The 19646-nt window shown below is 41.8% G+C and overlaps 1 protein-coding gene across 5 annotated transcripts in view; it reads left to right on the top strand.

Annotated features, from left to right (window-relative positions):
- The window catches only part of ATXN10 (ataxin 10), a 176173-nt gene that overhangs the window by 41367 nt on the left and 115160 nt on the right, over positions 1 to 19646 (top strand). For all 5 annotated transcript variants that reach the window (XR_006281710.1, XM_038406008.2, XM_038405980.2 and 2 more), the window contains exon 4: positions 19318 to 19414. Coding sequence is in view for 4 of the 5 variants with exons in the window: in XM_038406008.2 (XP_038261936.1) it covers positions 19318 to 19414 (97 nt within the window). In the remaining variant the exon portion in view is untranslated. The remainder of the gene's footprint in view (positions 1 to 19317; positions 19415 to 19646) is intronic.

Raw genomic sequence — 19646 nt, 5'->3', positions numbered from 1 at the left:
ATGTTTAAAAAGGATGAATTCAGACTGGAGCAGGTACAGAGAAGGGCTACTAGGATGATCCGAGGAATGGAAAACTTGTCTTATGAAAGGAGACTTAAAGAGCTTGGCTTGTTTAGCCTAACTAAAAGAGGGTTGAGGGGAGATATGATTGCTCTCTATAAATATATCAGAGGGATAAATACCGGAGAGGGAGAGGAATTATTTCAGCTCAGCACCAATGTGGACACAAGAGCAAATGGGTAAAAACTGGCCACCAGGAAGCTTAGACTTGAAGTCAGACAAAGGTTTTTAACCATCAGAGGAGTGAAGTTTTGGACTAGCCTTCGAAGGGAAGCAGTGGGGGCAAAGATCTATCTGGTTTTAAGATTCTACTCGGTAAGTTTATGGAGGAGATGGTATGATGGGATTTTGGTAATTAATTGATCTTTAAATATTCAGGGTAAATAGGACTAATCCCCTGAGATGGGATATTAGATGGATGGGATCTGAGTTACCCAGGAAAGAATTTTCTGTAGTATCTGGCTGGTGAATCTTGCCCACATGCTGAGGGTTTAGCTGATGGCCATATTTGGGGTGGGGAAGGAATTTTCCTCCAGGGCAGATTGGAGAGGCTCTGGAGGTTTTTCGCCTTCCTCTGTAGCATGGGGCATGGTTGACTTGAGGGAGGCTTCTCTGCTCCTTGAAGTCTTTGAACCATCATTTAAGGACTTCAATAGCTCAGACGTAGGTGAGGTTTTTCATAGGTGTGGGTGGGTGAGATTCTATGGCCTGCGCTGTGCAGGAGGTCGGACTAGATCAGAATGGTCCCTTCTGACCTTTGTATCTATGAATCTACTTTTTCTTAAAATTCTTATTTTAAGAACCTGATTGCTCTTTCATTGTTCTTAAGATACAAGGGTTTGGGTCTGTGTTCACCTATGCAAATTGGTGAGGATTTTTATCAAGTCTTCCCCAGGAAAGGGGTTGTAGGGCTTGGGGGGGAAAGACGTTTCCAAGTGGTCTCTTTCTTTGTTGTTTTTGTTAGACGCTTGGTGGTGTCAGCAATAAGGTCCAGGGACAAAAGGTAAAATAGTTTATACCTTGGGGAAGTTTTAACCTAAGCTTGTAAAAATAAGTTTAGGGGGTTTTTCATGCAGGTCCCCTCATCTGTACCCTAGAGTTCAGAGTGGGGAAGGAACCTTGACAGGGATGGACAGCAATTCCACCTCGATGATGTGGGCCGGGGAGTCCAATGGCACTGGACTTGACGGTCGTCCTCGCGGGGCCAAAGTCAATGGTGCCATCTCTGCAGACTTCGGTGCTGGGTACTCCTCGTGAGGATGCACCCCATTGGCCAGCTCTAGGGGGTGGACATCTGTGATGGAGATCTGCTCCTCCCTTGCTTCTGGTGCTGCTTCCGCATTGGGGAGCGGGAGCGGTGCTGGGTCTATCCCGCTGGTTTTGGTGCTGGGGAGCGGCGGTGCTGTGGGTCTGTGCCAGAGTCCTTCCATGCTGCCGCTTCCACCACTATCGCGGGGGCACTACCCACTGATGAACTCGGCTCTGGGTCTTGCTGCGCCGGAGGAGGCTGAGGTCTAAGTGCCGCCTCCATAAGCAGCTGCTTGAGGCGAAAGTCTCGCTCTTTTTTGGTTCTGGGGTGAAAGCCCTTACAAATGCTATACCAATCAGCTTGGTTAACCTCCCCCAGACACTTTAGACAAGTGTTGTGGGGGGTCACCCGTTGGCATGGCCTTGCTGCAGGACTTGCAGGGCTTGAACCCCTGGGACTTGAGCATATAAGCCCTCCCAAGGAAAAGCGGTTGGGGACAGAGGGTAAACCCCCCAGCCCAACCGCGAACTACTAAACTAACACGTAAAACTAAGTAATACCTATAGAAAACAACAAACAACGAAGCTAGGGAAAATTGGTAGAACTTGCTGAGTAAGACGCCACAGTTCCAATGACTGTCACTGGCAGGAAGAAGGAATTGAGGAGGCTCTGGGTTGGCAGGATCATATACTGAACGCTATGAAGGCACCACTCCAGGGGACTCCACAGCTGATCTGATGGGTTCTGCTAGGGGAAAAACTTTCCAAAGACTGTGTGCGCGGTGCGCACGCACCTAATTGGAATCTATATGAGCAACACGTCTCGAAGAACAACAGTTACAAGAGATGAGTAACCTTTTTCTATCTAGATTCATTGGGTGGGGTTAAATGCCCAGAAGGGGCAATTTTAAAGGTACATAAGGAGCTTACTCGAACTGGCAACCCTTTTGCAAATGATGGACAGGAGCTCATTAATATCTTGATGACAGCAGTTTTCAGGGGTGATATAGCTAAACATGTCAATTGAATGCCTACTTTGAGTCACAACTTGCATGAAGCTTTCAAAACCCAAAGAATTGTCCAGTGCTCCATCAATCTGTGGGCTCCAATAAAGAACAGACTGAAGCTGTGCTCGAATGCAGAGAAGAAAGTCAGAATGAAGGTGGCAGGGATTATTAGAGAGCCAATTGCAGACAATTTATTGTTTGCTCGTTTCCTGGTGGTGTTCAGATCTAAGTGTGGTGCTGATGTATGAGAGTCTTTAGGAAAGTTTGAGATCTCCGTGGTACCTTGAATGCGACGGAACAATGCGTATGTTCCAGGCATAAAACAAACTAACAAACGCCTTGCATGGTCTTCATAAGCTGACACCTACTGACATGACTCCTATAGTGATCATAGTTGGTATGGCTGAGGTAGAAGCTCTTGACAAACCAGAAGTTGTTAACACCAGCTGATATTTGGCCAAATGCTTGCTTTGAAATTACAGAGAGAACACTGGACCTATGACAAAGTCGACCTTGTGTTTGACATGTATGCGGAGGAATCAGTTAAAAATATTACCAGAATGAAGACTCCATAATATTGCATCTGTCCAGAACAAAATCACTGACTCCATGAATGTCTCCAGTGTTACAGTGACAAAGCTGCTGTCTGATACTCTCATGAAGGATGAGGTATTCGCATACCTTGCAGCAAAAAAGCTTGAAGAATTTCATTGTTTTATGGCATAATGAAGCTGCTGCCTCGCACTGTTAAGAGTGTTTCTTTGAGGCTCCCATAGGGAGGTGCTGTTAAACTCCAGATGTTGCACAAGACACAGGTGTTGTAGTGCAGTGTGTGAGAGATGCTACCCAGCAGTTCAGTAAGATTCTGGTTTTGTGCCTGCTGCTGGGGAACGGAATCTCTGTATGCCCCACAGAGATGTGTTCCTATTATTCAGACTATTAAAAGCTGCTGCACTGCCAAGTTTCCTCACTCTTTCGGGATGTGACAGTACTGGAAGGTTGGCTGGAAAGTCCAAATTATCTAAATTGGAAGGCATTTGAAGACACTCTGCTTGCTTTGAAGGTGCTTGAAAGAGCTGAGACGGTCACTGGTGTGTGTGTGTGTGTGTGTGTGTGGGGGGGGGGGGGGTGATAAATGCACTGGAGGCATTCATATGCTGAGTGAGGATCAACGTTTATTACACTTCCAATGTTACGGTGACGTTTTCCAAGAAGCTGACAGGTGGAGAAGATTGCTTCCGACAAGAGGTGCCTTTATACTGCCATCAGGTGGGTAAATTATAAAGAAATGAAATGGCTCTGGGATGATTGAGCTCATCCAAAACTACCTTCCCCTGTTGGGCACGGATGGGTCTTGGAAGATGGGCTGATCACACCAGCTATACCTGAATACCATGCACTACTGAATCAATCCTTCAGCTAATAAAATTTGTGTGCAAAGATCAGATGCTAACCACTGTGCAAATGTATGGCCAGCTATCTGCCCTCTATGGATATGTGTGACTGCTGCATGAGTTAGTGTGACTATTCCTTGCAGTGATACCTTACACAGAGACAGTACTGATGATGACTGTGATGAATAAATGTTTTCTGTCAGATGTGTCAAGGTTAACTTTCCTAGGATTACCAAAGATCAATGTCTTTTTTTTTAATGTAAGTAGTGCATCCCTGTTAAAGTGTAATTTTAAAAATGTTGAATTTTTTTAAAAAAACTTTCTTGACTATATATTTACATAATTGTTTTAGGTTTGTCAAGTTTGGTACCGTGCGTTTGTGGGAGAAAAGGTTATCATTTAAAAGCTAACTTGACTCATTTCTGATGACGTATTAAAATTTCTACTAATGGTAGGACCTGTAGCTGGGAGACCGGAGGGCAGCAAGTCCCACCTGCTATACTGCAGGGGGTGACACCATTTAAATAATGATTCTTTACATTTTTTTATGAATCAAATGACACTTCCCTTATCTTTCTATCGCTAACATGCCCAAAGAATGGGATTTTACTACATTATGCTCTCAAGCTATTTTGTGTCTTGCTGTATTCCTTTTCCAGCAGAAGTGTGGGTAATTCAAGTCCCCCATTACTACCAGGTCTTGTGTGTTGGATATTTCTGTTTTTGTTCTGGAAATGCCTCATCTACTTCCTCTTCCTGATTTGGTGGTCTATAATAGACTCCCTTCATGATGTCATTCCTGTTTTCTTCACCCTGCGACTTTCAACTGGTCTTGTTCTCACTTCCTTCTGGATTTCAGAACATGTGTGTGTAATCTGAGATCCTCCAGGAGATGCTGGATGGAGGGGGAAGGAAAAATTCAAAGGGTGGGAGCTACACAATGGAGAGCTGGTGCTAGAAAACACCAATCCAGACTTTCAAACTTTTGTGAATGGATTTGCAGGTAACTCTGACATGCATCATTTAAACAAACTGGGTTTGCCACTTATCCATTGTTTGGAGTCACTGAAACATTTATTACTGAATCTGTTCCCTGGCTGTGGCTCCAATTAAGAGTTTGATCTTATGAGTGGTTGAATGCCTTCAATTTGTGTCAGAATTATGTCCTAAATAAGCATGCCAGTTAACAGGGCTGTGATTTAAGGAAGGTGTGTGGATGTATAAATATGTGAAACCAGTTATTTGTTTTTCCACTTGGTAACAGAGAATTAAAAAAATCAATCTTTCTTGGTAGTCATTTTTTCTACACATCTGCATGCATCAAATCAATACTAATATAACGCCCTCAGAATATAAAATATTATTAGTAACCATTTATATTATGGTTGTGCTGAAAGGCCAAAATTGGATTGGCCTCATTGTGTTGGGTTCTAAAACAATCCACATGTGCAAAGGCAAATAAAATAAATAAATAAACACTGACTTCCAACAGAAGTAACCCCAGACAAAATAAAATGACTGAAAACCGACAAATGTTTAAATAGAAAAATAACCTTTAAATTATTTGAAATTAGGCTTAAATGAATTAATACTTGCATGCAATATGCAACCAAAAATAAAGGATGGGAAACTACTGTTCTTCCTGGCTGGCATTCTATGTGTTAATCTAGTTTTTTGATCCATGCTCTGTATTGTGTAGTATGTCCTGCTTTCATACCATGAATAACACACAGTGGTTGGTCAATCCTCTTAATTATTTTTCTTGATTTCTTGGAATGATTTTAATCCAGGCTGAGACTTCCAAGCACTTTGAGGTTGGCTGATTTCATGCAATAAATTTTTTAAGAGACACTCTTGACTGGGTGTAGACTCAAATTTTAGGTTGAATAAAGAAGAAGCTTTTAAATATTCTAATATGAAAAGAAAGTCTATAAATATAGTCCCAAGCTTGCAAACGCTTAAGCATGTGCTTAACTTTAGAAGACAGTATTCCCAGGAATGCATTTCCACTACTTATGGGGATATAAGAGGAGTTCCATCTGTTGTTCCCCAGTCCTTTTAATTATAGAGGATGGTCTACGATAGAGAACATCGGATGCAATTTTCTAAAAAGAGAAAAATGTAATTTTTAAAAGACCAGAGATTTAGTATGCAATAACTTTCCTAGCTTTGAAAATCCCAAACACACTTCTGTTGTTATGTTCAATGTCTTTTGCTAATGCAGTACAAAATTAATTATGATCCAGTAGCCTGCTGAAGAGCAGAACCTTATACTGGTGAATAGTTATTTTAAAATCTAGCATTATGAGATTTTGCAGGTACTTAGTTGACATTAGATTGACCCAATGTGAACTATTTTTCTCTTTCCATGAATTTTAAGTATATTTATCTTCCATTGATTGCGTCCAGCTTTTTCAAATTCACTTATAATTTAATATTTTAAAACTAATATGATTTAAAAAAAACTAAGGGCAAATTCTCCTTTTTGGTAAAATTAGAATGAGTTGTTGTAATAAAAATGTGATATGCCCAGCCATTGCTTTTCCCGTTGCAGGACCGTTGTCCTGACACTGTACATATATTCCATGAGCATTAGAGCTTACGTACTCTCTGGAAGGAAAAACTTAAAATTAAAAAATCATTTTCCTTTGGGGGCAAGAGAGAAATCTGTTTAAGCTCAACTTTCTTTATATTCCACAGAGGGTAAAAATTGTTTGACATTCTGCATTGCAGCAAGTGCAGTGTAGTCAGTGAAGAAGAGTAACCAGTTACTATCCATTAATTTCATTTACAGAAATAGAATGTTAAGCACTTCGTGTATTTTAATAAGTTTAAATGACATGGCCCACATATGTATTGTACATTCAATCTGAGTAGTCTAGACAGACTGTTTTCCAAGGAAAATACATTTTCATCAGTATTTGTGGTATGATTCATGGTGGTGAAGAGGCAAATAACTCTTTGACTGGAAGTTGCTTTAACTTGCAGCCACAAGGGAACAAGTCAATAACCGGATGACAGTTGTGGAAACTAATATTTATTTAGCAGTAGAAGTCTACACCTTACGCAATGTTCTCAGGTCAGATTTTCCAGCAATGGCAACTTGTCAACAAACATGCTACCAGTATCTACAGAGAACTTCAAGTAGGCTAACTAAAATTTCATATCTATTCTCATTTGAAAGGTTCACAGGTGACTAAAATTAGTGTCTAGTAAGGTTTCAAGGGATCCAAATTCAATATTAGTACAGACTCTCAACCTCTTTAAGTTGATTGTTTAATGTAGAAGAGAGCAACATAATATATTTACTTTATCTTGGATAGCTAATAATAAGCCAGTAAATAGACGTTAACAAAACTTTTATTTGATATTTAAACCTAACTTTGAGCCCCAGTTGGGTAAGCCTCATGATAGGCGGTAATATTGCAGTTGTAGGACTGTAGTCGTTTGACTTACATGGGTATATTTTTGTATCTGTATATATTATCTTCGGATGGTTGGACTAATTCTTTGGCTGAATGGCTTGATATTTATTAAAATATGTATTAAAAAGAGAGGGAAAATACCTATAGTGCAGCATACTTGCAAGTAGCTGATCAAGTATTCTGTTGTATATTTCAACAGATGGGGGGTAGCCACAAATGATATCTCCATCTATAAACTATAGTCATATTTTTCCAAAGCGATAAAAGTGATTGAGCACCCATTCTGTGTAAATAAGGCCCCTTCCATAGCCTGTTAAATTGCAATTGTAATAATCCTGAAAGTATTTATTAAAATATTTAGCAACCAGGAAGTAGCTTCCATTTATATACAGTTGGCATAAAACTGTAACATTGTATGCCTATAAACATTTTAAAAATATTATTGCGAAAGTGGTGAAAAGTATGCTGTTTGAAAGAAAATGTATAGTAATGGTTGTACACTGGAGAATTGGTTCAAAAAAAGATATTCTGGGTAGAACTGCATTCCACTTTGAACAAAAATGATTAATTTATTTGCTGCCCAAGTAAGAGCTGCTAAGCAGCTCTTAAACTTTCTATCTTTAAACTAAACAACAAACTTGTTGGAAATATTATCATCTCTTCTTCCTGTGGTGCTAAAGGAAACTAATCTAGTATGCAAGTTAACCATTTAAAAGGTAATGGGTGAAGTCATGGCTCCATTGAAGTTAATGGCAAAACATGCATTGACTTCGGGGGGTGGGGGGGTGGCACAATTTCACCAATACAGGACCTGATCTGCAATGAGCTGCTATGGAAGCAGTTGATTGTGGGGTCTGGGCCACAAATGTGTTTTGTGTAACTTCTAGCACAATGGGGCCTCTGGATACTACTATGATATAAATATAAAATAATGCACTTTTGCTAGAGCTTGGTTAAATATGCATGTGATCATTGAGTCCTGGAGCAGATGAGCAAAGTGGAGATCTCGGAGAGGTATTGGACAACTGGAATAAGTTTGAGAGAATTGAACATTAACCACTGGAGAAACTTCTCAAGGATTGTGGTGGATTCTCCATCACTGGTAATTTTAAAATTTAAGATTGTATGTTTTTTCTAAAAGATATGCTCTAGTTCAGTTAGGAATTAATTCAGAGAAGTCCTGTGGTTTGTCTTACACATTTGGTCAGACTATATATTAATGATCCCTTCTGGCTTTATAATCTATGAAGCATGCTGATAGGGGAGGAGTCTGCTATATAATTAGATGTATCTGATCTTCACACAGATGATGTTGATCAGCTACAGAAGATAGATTGTGTTTTGAGTCCTGACAACATATCCAGATATTAAGGTTCATTAAGAATGGAAAGGCTCAGTTTTATGGTTATGCCTAATTTGATTTGTTGCCCTGATCTCCAAAGAGATTATTTTATAGAAACTAGAAAGTTCTCCCCAAGGAATGCAGTGTCATCATGAAACTTTCGCATATTACTGAGTTTTTGCATTTGCCAGAGCATATTCTCCATTTATAGGAACCTTTAAATCACAATGGAAAAAAAATCTTTTCTGAAATAGGGTTTGTCCATGTATTAAAAGTGACATCTCGGTACATGTAATTTCATAGTGGTTGACCATCGGGTTAAAAATAGTCTCTTCGACCACACACACTGTTAGGTTTTTAAAATTAAAATTTACCTGTACCCATAGCTACAAAATTATTTGTTAAAGACAATGCCAATGGACACCAGTGTTTGTGGGAGGAACTGAAGCCCTTCTCAAGTATATTGCTGTCAGGATAAGAATGTGTTTTATAAATTTGATGTGCATCTTACATGAGTAGCCTCTCCCAAATGCTAGCTAATGCAATTAGAAACAGAGGGTGAAGGTTTATTTTCAGCTGCCTAAAGGCCCATTAGTTTTCAGGAAAAAGTGAAATACACTTTTGTTTTTATAAAAACCCATGGTTTATTGCATGGGGAAGGTAAACTATTTTAGCTAAGATAGAGTGTAATGAAGTCAGACTAGTTTCTTTCCATCTTGCTTTCAGACTTTGTTTCGCTATGTTTTATTCAGTCCATTTTGGCATCTGTGGATGTTTCATCTAATGGCTCATCGGCATGGTACAGCAATCAAGCCTGATGCAGATATAGTTGGGTATAGAATCAATCAACAACACCCAGCATGGAAGCTAAAAGTTGGGGAAAACCTTTCATTGTTGTTAGTACAATGCTCCTTTAAAAAAATAAAAAGTATGCCCAACGTTATGGTCTTCACCTTGTGTCATTAGCAGGGTTTTTAAACCTAAGACTGTCAGCACCAAAGCACAGGAGTCATGAATTAAAGGAATAATTCCATTGCTGGCAGCAATAGTAGGTGATGTATCTTCTGCATAGCTTTCTATTAGAGGGAGATGCAACACATACACATTACAAGCATGTTACACAAGCTCAGCTAGTCTTTCTCAGATGTTCTCAGTTGCAGAATTACTCAGCTGGAAGAAAATTCTTGGTAATATTATATGCTGTGTGATGGGGCAAGGCCAGATGGTTATAGAAAAGTAGTGGGAGATAGATATATTAGTTCCAGGCTAAACAAATCCCTGGTACCAGGATAAGTGAAATGGCAGCTGCTCCAGGTCAATTAAGACACCTGGGGCCAATTAAGAACTTTCCAGAAGGCAGGGAGAAGGCTAGGTTGATTGGGACACCTGAAGCCAATCAGGGGCTGGCTGAAACTGGTTAAAAGCCTCCCAGTTAGTCAGATGGGTGTGCATGTCAGGAGCTGTAGGAGGAAGTTGCCCTGTTGGAGAGGCTGAGTAGTACACACCATATCAAGTACAAGGAAGGAGGCCCTGAGGTAAGGGTGAAGGGGAGCTTGAGGAAGTGAGGGCTGCTGTGGGGGAAGTAGCCCAGGGAATTGTAAATGTCATGTTTCTAAAAGGTCAGCTACCATAGCTGATAGTATTAGGGTCCCTGGGCTGGAGCCAGGAGTAGAGGGTGGGCTCGGGCTCCCCTCCTCCCCTTTTTCCCCTAATTAATCACTGAGACTGGGAGGCAACAGAGATTGTGCAAGGAAGGATAACTTCTCCTCACCTCCCTCGCTGGCTTATGATGAAAATGGCTCAGTAGACTGTGACCCTTGTCTCTAGAGAAAGAGGGGTTATGTGGAGGGTCACAGTGAGCCTCTGAGGCTAGCGAAATCCGCCAGGAAACGTGGGACCCACGGAGGTAAGGACAGAGCTCTGTCACAACTGGTATATCAAGCATACTTTGTGTCCGTTTGATCTTGTACCATGTTGATTCTCAGAGGTCAAAACACATGTTTGTCATTTCATATGTAGCATGTCTAAACCCTGTTTTTAATATGATGAAAAAAGTGCTCGACACCACTAGAGATGGGTTTTTTAGGACCAATAGATGTCGCTTGCGAGGCTTATTTTGCCTGCCGGTACTAAAAAGGCTTGTATAACCATAGTATATCTTGGTGGTGCTGGTATCCCAGCTAAATTTGTTAGCCAAGTCTCTGGATTCTCAAATATTGTAACAGAAATTAAGTACTAGCTGTTGACGTAGTGTATTTTGGAGGCTTGGTATCCATCTTTCAGATGAGACCTAAAATGGAATTTCTGACATTCTGTGCCTTAAAATCCAAAGTTTTCAAATAGTAGACCTATTAAACTCAGTGCCACAGCTAGATTTCAAGCGGGCATAATTACATTTTTGCCTCCTGAAAATTCCCCATGAGTTTAAATTGGATAGGTTATAGTATTCTTAATTTGCTGTGTTAAATTATTGTGTAGAATCACTGGTAATGGTCCTGACCCTATAGCTATAGTTAAAATTTTGAATAATCCTTACTCTCAAAGAAGTTCTATTGACTTCAGTGTAAACAGAAGTATATCTTTTTAGTGCAGTCAATGGGATTACTTATGTGAGTGTGGATTATTTTCATTAGTAAAAGTTTGCAGGATCAGGGCTTCTCGTTTTGCTGCTTGGCTATGAAAAATGACATTGATTTAATCCATATTGCTGCTACTTGGGTGTATTCTGTGTCATGCCTTCTTTTTTTATGTTTTTACCGCTACTGGATTCTTTTCTAGGTCATACATAAAATGTGATCTGTTCATCAGCTGCATGCTTCCCCTATACTTTCCCAACTCCAAGAAGAACTTGAGAAAGCAAAGACAATGTTAAAACAAGTTATTCATCAGTTGTGTGTGGACTGTGATTTAAGCGTGTGGTTTGCTGAATAGTTTGTGAGTGTTCGTTACCATATCTAAAACATGTCCATAGCAAACCCATTTCTTAAGAACAGAACTCTAGGAAAAGTTAGAAGAAATTTTTCTAGTTTATCAATCCATATTGCAGCTTAGTCTATAATGGTCAACATGAAATGAATTGGGATACATCTCCCCAGGCCTTAATTAAAAGACCAGAGTGCAACAAAATTACTTATGTTCCTCAGAATAGTTCTCCTTTTAGCACAATATTATCTGATTTCACCAACAGATTTGCAAATGTTTCTCCAGTATCCATCTCCTTGGTGGTTTCTGCTAGCAGAGAAACCCTCCCATGCAATTTCTCCAGAAGAGTAGTACTTCCATACTTGCTGTGCTTTAGCAAAGTTCTGACTCAACATGAAGTAAGCCAGATGGATGAGAAAAGTGGAAACTCAATGCTGGTCAGAAAATAAGTTCAGGAAAAGAGCAGGATAGAGATTTAAAACTCAAAGTTTAATGAGAAGATATATTTAAAAATGCATTATATAAGGAAAACACAAATTTTAGACATTTAAAAATAAAATTACCATTCCTTGAGCCCAAGTGACCGCATTTTAGGCTTTCTTTCTATTTGTTCCTAAGGGGAGATGTTCCCAGACTTCTATAGGAAATCTGGTTGCCTAGTGGAACAGCACCTTTCAAAGAGATCCTGAATTTTACGTTTTCAAAACCTGGCAATCTGTGCTCCCAGTATCTGCAATGGGCTGCTGTTTGTAATATCTGTTAAACTGCATTTGAATATTTAATTTTAAGTTTCTGGGCCAACCTGTAATAAAGGCCAAGCTATTGAGAGCTTGTAAATACTGCCAAAAAGGGTATGTTTTAATTTTGTGGACTTTGTGGGTTGACATTCTCATTTTTATTTATTTACATTCTCTTGGCTTTTTGGGGGGGGGGGGAAGAGGGGTCTTGGATATTAATGTGTATGAGGCAATATCTTGTTCTCATACTTAAAATCCTTATTAGGAGAAATCTGGAATAATTCTTCTGTAACAATAATAGAAATCTGGCTAAAGCTGGAGACAAATTTACTTAGTGTATTGGCTCTGTACACTTGGGTACTTCCCTGGGGTACATGTCCATGTACTGCTAGCACATGTACCCTGTACCTGCACTGAGTGTCCACATATGCTGTGCTGGAAATGGCTATACACTCTCCAGAGGCATATACCCATGTTCATGCTGCCCTTTTTCAGTACACGAAGATAGTGCTACCATTTCAGGGACAGTATCTCTTAGTGCTTCACAGGTGATGCTGGGAATTGCCTTGATGTATGTTGCTGGTGCTGTACACGCCTGGTTCTGAACCAGGGATACGTGTACCCCAGGGGTACACAAAGGTCTTCCAGGGGGTACGTTGGCTTATCTAGTTATTGGCCTAGTTTTACAACAGGCTACATAAAAAGCACTACCTAAGTAAGTACAAACTAAAATTTCATACAGACAATGACTTGTGTATATTGCTCTCTATATACTATACACTGGAATGCAAGTACAATATTTATATTCCAATTGATTTATTTTAAATTGGACGGCAAAAATAAAGTAAACAATTTTTCAGTAATAATGTGCTGTGCCACTTTTGTTTTTATGTCTGATTTTGTAAGCAAGTAGTTTTTAAGTGAGGTGGAACTTGGGGGTATGCAAGACAAATCAGGCTCCTGAAAGGGTTGCAGTAGTCTGGAAAGGTTGAGAGCCACTGCCTTTACGCATTGAGCGATGGCAGCTTCCAGTCATCTCTCCCTTCTGCCAGACTGTGTTGAAAACATGGAGCTAGTCCATGATGTGGTTCTGCTCCTGCTTTAAGACAAAAGATCATGTACTGGATGGAATGAGTCCAGAAAAATTTGAGACACTAAAGATAGCTGACCGAGAGGGCAAATAAAAATCCAGCGGGGTCCAATGGAACAAATGTATTGAATGCCGAGATTGAAATCATATGCACGTGAGTGGACTGCTGCTTCTGGTCCAGGTAATCCAGCACTGTGTGGTGGGATCATGTCGTTTTGGAAATCTGGAATGATGACTAACAGCTGCAGAACTTCCAAATGGGGAAGCAGATCTTCAAAGAGTTGTGCGAGCAGCTTGCACCAACCTTTTAGCTTCAGAGCACTTATTTTCGGAAACCCATACCTGTGCAGATGTGGGTGGCTATTGTTCTTTGGAAGTTGGCAATACCTGACAGCTACCAGTCAGGGGTAAACTAGTTCAGGGTTGGGAAGTCAACTGTTGTGGTGGTGGTGGTTATACAAGTTTGCCATGCTCTCGATACTGTTATCTGCCCATGGGTGGTTGGCATAACTAAAGTCCCTGAAATTATAATCGGATTTCAGAAAATGAGGTTTCTGAACTATGCTGGGGCCATTGACAGAATCCACATCCCAGAATTTTTTTTTCCCCCACCAAAAGGGTCCAGTGAATTCATGGTTTCTAGTCACTCATTCTCCAAGTCTTAGTGTGGATCACAGGGATTGGTTTATGAACACCAACACTGCACACACAGGAAAGGTCCTAATGCCAGGTTGCGCAGGAGGTCAGGATTGTACCACATGGTGGAGGAAGGGATTTCCCCTTCCCCCTCCCCCAAATGATGTGGATCTGCATGGTGTTTCTGTCACCACATTTATTTTGTGGTATTCCACATAGCCACTTTAGGAGTGGGTCATGAAGCCATACTCTGACATTGCCACCCCAAAGAACAAGGAAATTCAACTATATCTGCAGAATGCTGGTGGAATGTGCCTTTGGGCATCTGAAAGCTTGTTGGTGGTGCCTATGGGCCTGTCTGGATGCCAGTGTAGCCAATGTGGTTTGCATTATGGTGGCGTGCTGTGCCTTGTACAACATTTCTGAGGCTAAAGGGGAATACTTCTAGAGCAAGTGGGCACAGGACAGATCTGGTTTTCAAAGCCGATACAGGCAGCCAGATCCCACGCTGATCCTGGTTCTCAATGGGCCAGGGAAACTCGTGATGACATTTGCTTGCATATTGTAGATAAGTGTGGAGCCAGAAGGTGACTTGTGACTGTTCGGAGGGACAGTATTGTGACACTGTGTGGTACTGCTGGAAAAGTTCAATAGAGCATTGCCATGTACTTGTGTTGTAACATCTTCTGGTGGGTTTCAATCCCCTGCAGCTGATGCTAATGTATTAACTGACTGTTGGGTGAGGGTTAACACCTTTTGGCCATGGTTTTGTGCTGCGGAGAGCGTATATGCAATGTAATGCCATTATTGAGCATTGTTGGTTATATGTTAACAGCTCTGTTTCAGGGTACTTTATGGAGACAGTTGAGCTTTGTTCAAGTAATTTTATTTAAAAATGGTTCTGTAACGTTCCGGGAGGGGTTTTGCACATTTCTTCTTCCCAGTGTTTTCTGGCCCTGTTGCTCACAGCATTTGTCAGGAGCTATGCATGAATTACTCCCAGGGTTGCAAATGGTAACTCTTCGGTGGGGGGTGGAGGAGTTGTAAAAGCAGATATCTTTTGGTGTTAATTTACTTTTGTTTCTTTTGTCTGTATTGTCAGTTAAGACGTTAACAAAGCCATAAAGATTCTTCAGTTAAGATCTCTTCTGATTTTCATTCTGGTGCTTTGGTCAGCAACAGGTATTTCACAGCTCAGTTCATTGTCATGAACCCTGTTTTTTTACAGAAGGAGATTTATGGTTGGGGGAAGGAAGGACGATGGATAGGACAGAATTCATTGCATTTCTGTAGCACCACACATTTACAGAAATCAGTCCTGCTGTGAATCCTGCTGCCTCATCCCAAATGTATGGGAATTATCATATTGCTCATGCGTGGAAAACATGGTGCACACCCAAGTGAAGTGACAAGTAATTTTTTATTTACAGACGTGTATCAGCCATAGAGCTTGTGACAGTTTGTGATAGGAACAAATGATCAAATTCCTTGAGAAGAGGGCAAATGTTACTGTCTGTGGAGATGTACCCTTGCCCTTCACCTCCCTATTGCTCTGACAAGGGGGAATGAGCTGCAGAATATTGTCTGGGGGGACAAACTGGGATGGCACCTTTGTGGAGTTTGAGGAACACACACTGGCTTGGCTATAGAGACTGACTTGGGCTCATTGTTCCCCTTCTGCATGCTCTGGGGGTTCCACATAAGAGGGATTTCAGATGCTGGTGCAGGAGGATGTGCTGGCTGTCCATCATGCTGCTCCTCAGCAAGGATAATGGTGGGATTCAGTTCCTCAGCAGAAGCCTGGATCCCAGGAGGAGGAGAAGAAAGTGTTGCGTGTTCCTGGAGAGGAGCAGCAGCCACAGTGGAGATCAGGATCCAGAAGTGTTCTCCCACCAGTTGTACCAGTGATTGCATGAGTGCATGGTCCAATTCCCTCTTGACGTACTCCCTCTCCATGAAACAGTTCATCATTGCCTTCTCCTGCCTTAGAGCACAATCTTCCCTTCCCCGAAGGAACCCAAATTGCTCCTGACTCCTTGGATATTACCACTTACTGCAGTATAACTTACGTCACTCAGGGATATGAATAAGTCACTCCCTGACTGACTTGAGTTACACAGCCCTAAGCACCTGTGTAGACAGCGCTGTGTCAGCAGGAGAGCTTCTTTCGCTAACTTAGTGACTGCCGCTCGCGGGGCCTGGTGTAATTAAGTCGACGGGAGAGCTCTCTCCCATTGGCTTAGAGCATCTGCACTAGCAGCGCTGCAGCTGCATTGGTGCAGCCGTGCTGCTGTACGCTCTGTAGTGTAGCCCTTCTGTCATTGCCAATGAGCCAGTCCTCCAGAGCCCTGGCCTTGACAGAAAGTCTGGCCCCTGTGTCCAGTAAAGAGCATTGAAAAGGACAGGTAAACCAAATCAGACCTCAAATATATTTTCCTCCCTGAATTTTTTTGGATGAACACTGCAAGCCAGTTGCCTCTCCACTGCCAAAAGGCATGGCACTGTGTGTTTGAGCAAGTGCTGAAGTGCATGATTCGTTCACCCCTGCTTCTCCCAATTTCTGCAGAGTGGCTTGGTGGGAAGAGGCCACTCACCAGAGACTGGGATTGGTAATAAATATCTGAAATGGTCACAGGCAGAATGGACCACTGTGACATTCCTCAGACAACCAAATGGTTCCCTTTCCCTTCCCAGACTTAGGTAGGCCTGTACTCAAGCAACCCAGCAGACCCATCTGCCTTCCACATGGCTACCATTCATAAGGGGAGAGAGACTGGTGGGGAGGGAGAGAGATGGTGTTGGGTCTTTGCACAAATATCAGAAAATTGTTCTTTTCCCACCTGGGCCATTTCAGAACCCGTCTCTTCCCTCCCTTTCCTCCTGGTTTGTGCAGCCCAGGGACTGTTGTAGTACTTGCTGAGAAATGCACAGACATAAGGGCACAGTGACTGCTCATTAGTTGGGACTATAACAGACTGCTAAATACTTTATAGTGATTCATAGGATTTAAATGAAGTCATTGATTTACAGCTGTATTTTGTTTGGGGGTCATGTTGGAGACAAGTGGAGAGGAGGAAGTAGTTGTTTTGGAGTGTGGGGGGGAGGGGTAGTTTCAGGCATGTATTACGGGAGCAAGAGGGGATTTTTCAGGGGAACGTGAGAGTGTATTGTGATGTACCAGTCTCGGGTTCTGTAGCAGCTTGGGGTCCTCCTCAGGTTACTTGTTGATTTCCCTCAATTGGGTCCATCAGATACAGGTCAGAATCACATGCTTCTCTTCTTCAGAGTCTCCTGGAGCTTCCTGCAGGACGACTTCTGAGGTCCCTGCTGCCTCCTTGCCCTGTCAGTCATTGGTGTTCCGTCGTAAGATGAGGCTGGCAGTGTTGAGGAGGGGTTGTGAGTAACTTCAGGCTATGTATTCGCAGCCCTGGAGAGCACCCGGTTCAGCTCATTGTAGCAGGGGCATGTGCTAGGTCTCCTCCTAGAGTGATTGTTTGGAGTCCTTTACCATCCATTATAGGAGTCTGAGGTACTTTATGTGCTCCCAGCACTGGGATGGAGTCCGGTGAATGCCTGCCTCCTCCAGCCTCTGTGAAATGTCCTGGTACAGGTGTATGTTCCTGCCAACCCATGCAAAGTTGTGGAGAGTGGTTTACTCTGCCCACACATTGATGTGGGTGTGCTCCGGAGACCAGGCAGCAGCTCTTGAAATATGCTCCCTGATTGACTCTGCTGATCAACAGAGTTCACAGGAGAACTGATCTTTAAGTGTTCAGTGCAGGTTGCTAGTAGCACTGGCAACAGGGGAGGGGACCTTTATACCTTTTGGGTAAAGGTCAGGTAGCAAAAGGGATCAGTGCATAGTGAGAATGGCCCTAGAGGACTGTCAATACTCGTGACCTGGTACACGCCCCTTGCTCCCATCTGTGTTGCGCTGTAGAAGAGCTTTGGACCCATACCAGAGCAGAGGTGTGCACATACCACACCCCTCGTGTGCAAATGGTCACACTGTGCACTCTCCTTCAGGAACATGCTTCAGATTTGGACAATGGGGCACAACACACAGGTAACCATGTACAGTTGTAAGTGCAAACGTAGCCCAGAAGTGAAACCTTAAGGCGTTGAGTATCTTGAAGTAGTTTGCCACGTTACATACAAATAAACTGGATAATGAGTGAATCAGATGGTTTGCAAGGGTTGCTTGTTGAGGGTCTATGTACTGCAATATATTTTTCATAATCTAAAATGATATTTTCCCCATCTTGTTACCTTGTTTCATGATGCAACATAAAGGTGGTTACTTTTACCTGTAGCAGATTTGCTGTGCAGCAGTACAGTTTGTTTAGTTACTATGAACAAAATATAATTTTTCCTTCTGAATAACAGTGAACTGAACTTGCCATTCATATTCCTGAGTGTTTTTGGGAAATGCCCTGTATTTCGTCAGCTCTTCTCGGGAGGGTAGGGATGTAACTGGTATAAGGGATGGAAGGAACTTAAAAATAAATACTGGTATTTTGCTACTGTATGTTTGCTGTGGTCAGCAGTGTTCTGTGCTACCTGTAGTTTTGTCCACTGCTTGCAGACAGAGACTAGTTCTGTAGTCACTTACATGGCTGACATACATGCTTCCGGCCCTTTGAAGCCTTGTTGACATGTCCATAACTTTGTAGACAGGTGGTGCAACTTTGCAACCTGCCATTCAAAATCTGCTTGGGTTTACAGAGGTGTTGGCCACTTCGCTGTTTTGTTTGAGGGTAGGGTGAGCTCCATTCCAGTTGAGGCAATACAATTAGCCCTACCGCCACCATCATTTACTGTCTCTTGTTTATGGCGCCACACATAGTGAAATGAGCTGGTGTATTTTCCCATGGCTGAAGTAATTTGGAGAGGGACAAGAACTATATTATCTGGTCCTGCTAGCAGCTTCAGAATTAGTTTCATGGCCAGTTCAGGGAATGTGCATGGCCTTCTCTGCTACTAGCCAGTAGAGTCCCAGTAATCGAATACTGAAAAAAGCCACCACAAATATGGAAAAGACAAAATGGCCATTGCAATGTGGCAACTGTTGCTCCTTCCTGCAGCAAACTTACTTTGATTGTGCTTCCCATTGGTCATTCTTTCCAACCCCTTCCTCTGCAGTGGCTATCGTTCATATTCAATACTATAGTTAGCCAATGTTTCTACCAAAAAAAAAGTATAGTCTGTCATTTTGGGGTGTAAAATGTGCTTTATGGAATTCATGAGTACAAAGTTAATTCACCGTATAGGAAAAGCAAATATGGGGAAAAATATATGTATAGTATGATAAGTATGTTTTAGAGCTACAAAAATATTGTCTCAATTTTCTGAAATGGATGGCTTTCATAGTATAGATATGTACTGATATGTGCATGAGTTTATTAATCTTTGAGATCTCTCTGAATTTCCTGTTAACGTGTGTTCTTTTTCTTCAGCTTTACGTTGTAGCCTCCAGTTTCTTGGAAACCTTGCAGCAGGAAATGGAGATTCCCAGAATAGCATTTGGAAATGCGCTTTCCCAGATCTTTTCTTGTAAGCATTTACATGGGTTTTTCTTATGTAATCCCTATGGTTATATTTAGATCTTTTGTACATATTTGCTACTCTACTAGCGCCATAATGCTTTGAAAAATAACTTTGGGGAGAATAGACCCATTGAGACCATATCCTGTGGATGTATATGTGTTACTCCACCTCAGGAGTCAGGACCTGATAAACCGTCTTGTTCTAAACTGACAGTAGACTGGTTTCTTTGGGAAGACAT

This window comes from Dermochelys coriacea, chromosome 1, assembly GCF_009764565.3.
Source record: "Dermochelys coriacea isolate rDerCor1 chromosome 1, rDerCor1.pri.v4, whole genome shotgun sequence".
Taxonomy (NCBI): Eukaryota; Metazoa; Chordata; order Testudines; family Dermochelyidae; genus Dermochelys; species Dermochelys coriacea.
The sequence above is the reverse complement of the archived record's forward strand: the minus strand, read 5'-3'. Positions and strand labels throughout refer to the sequence as shown.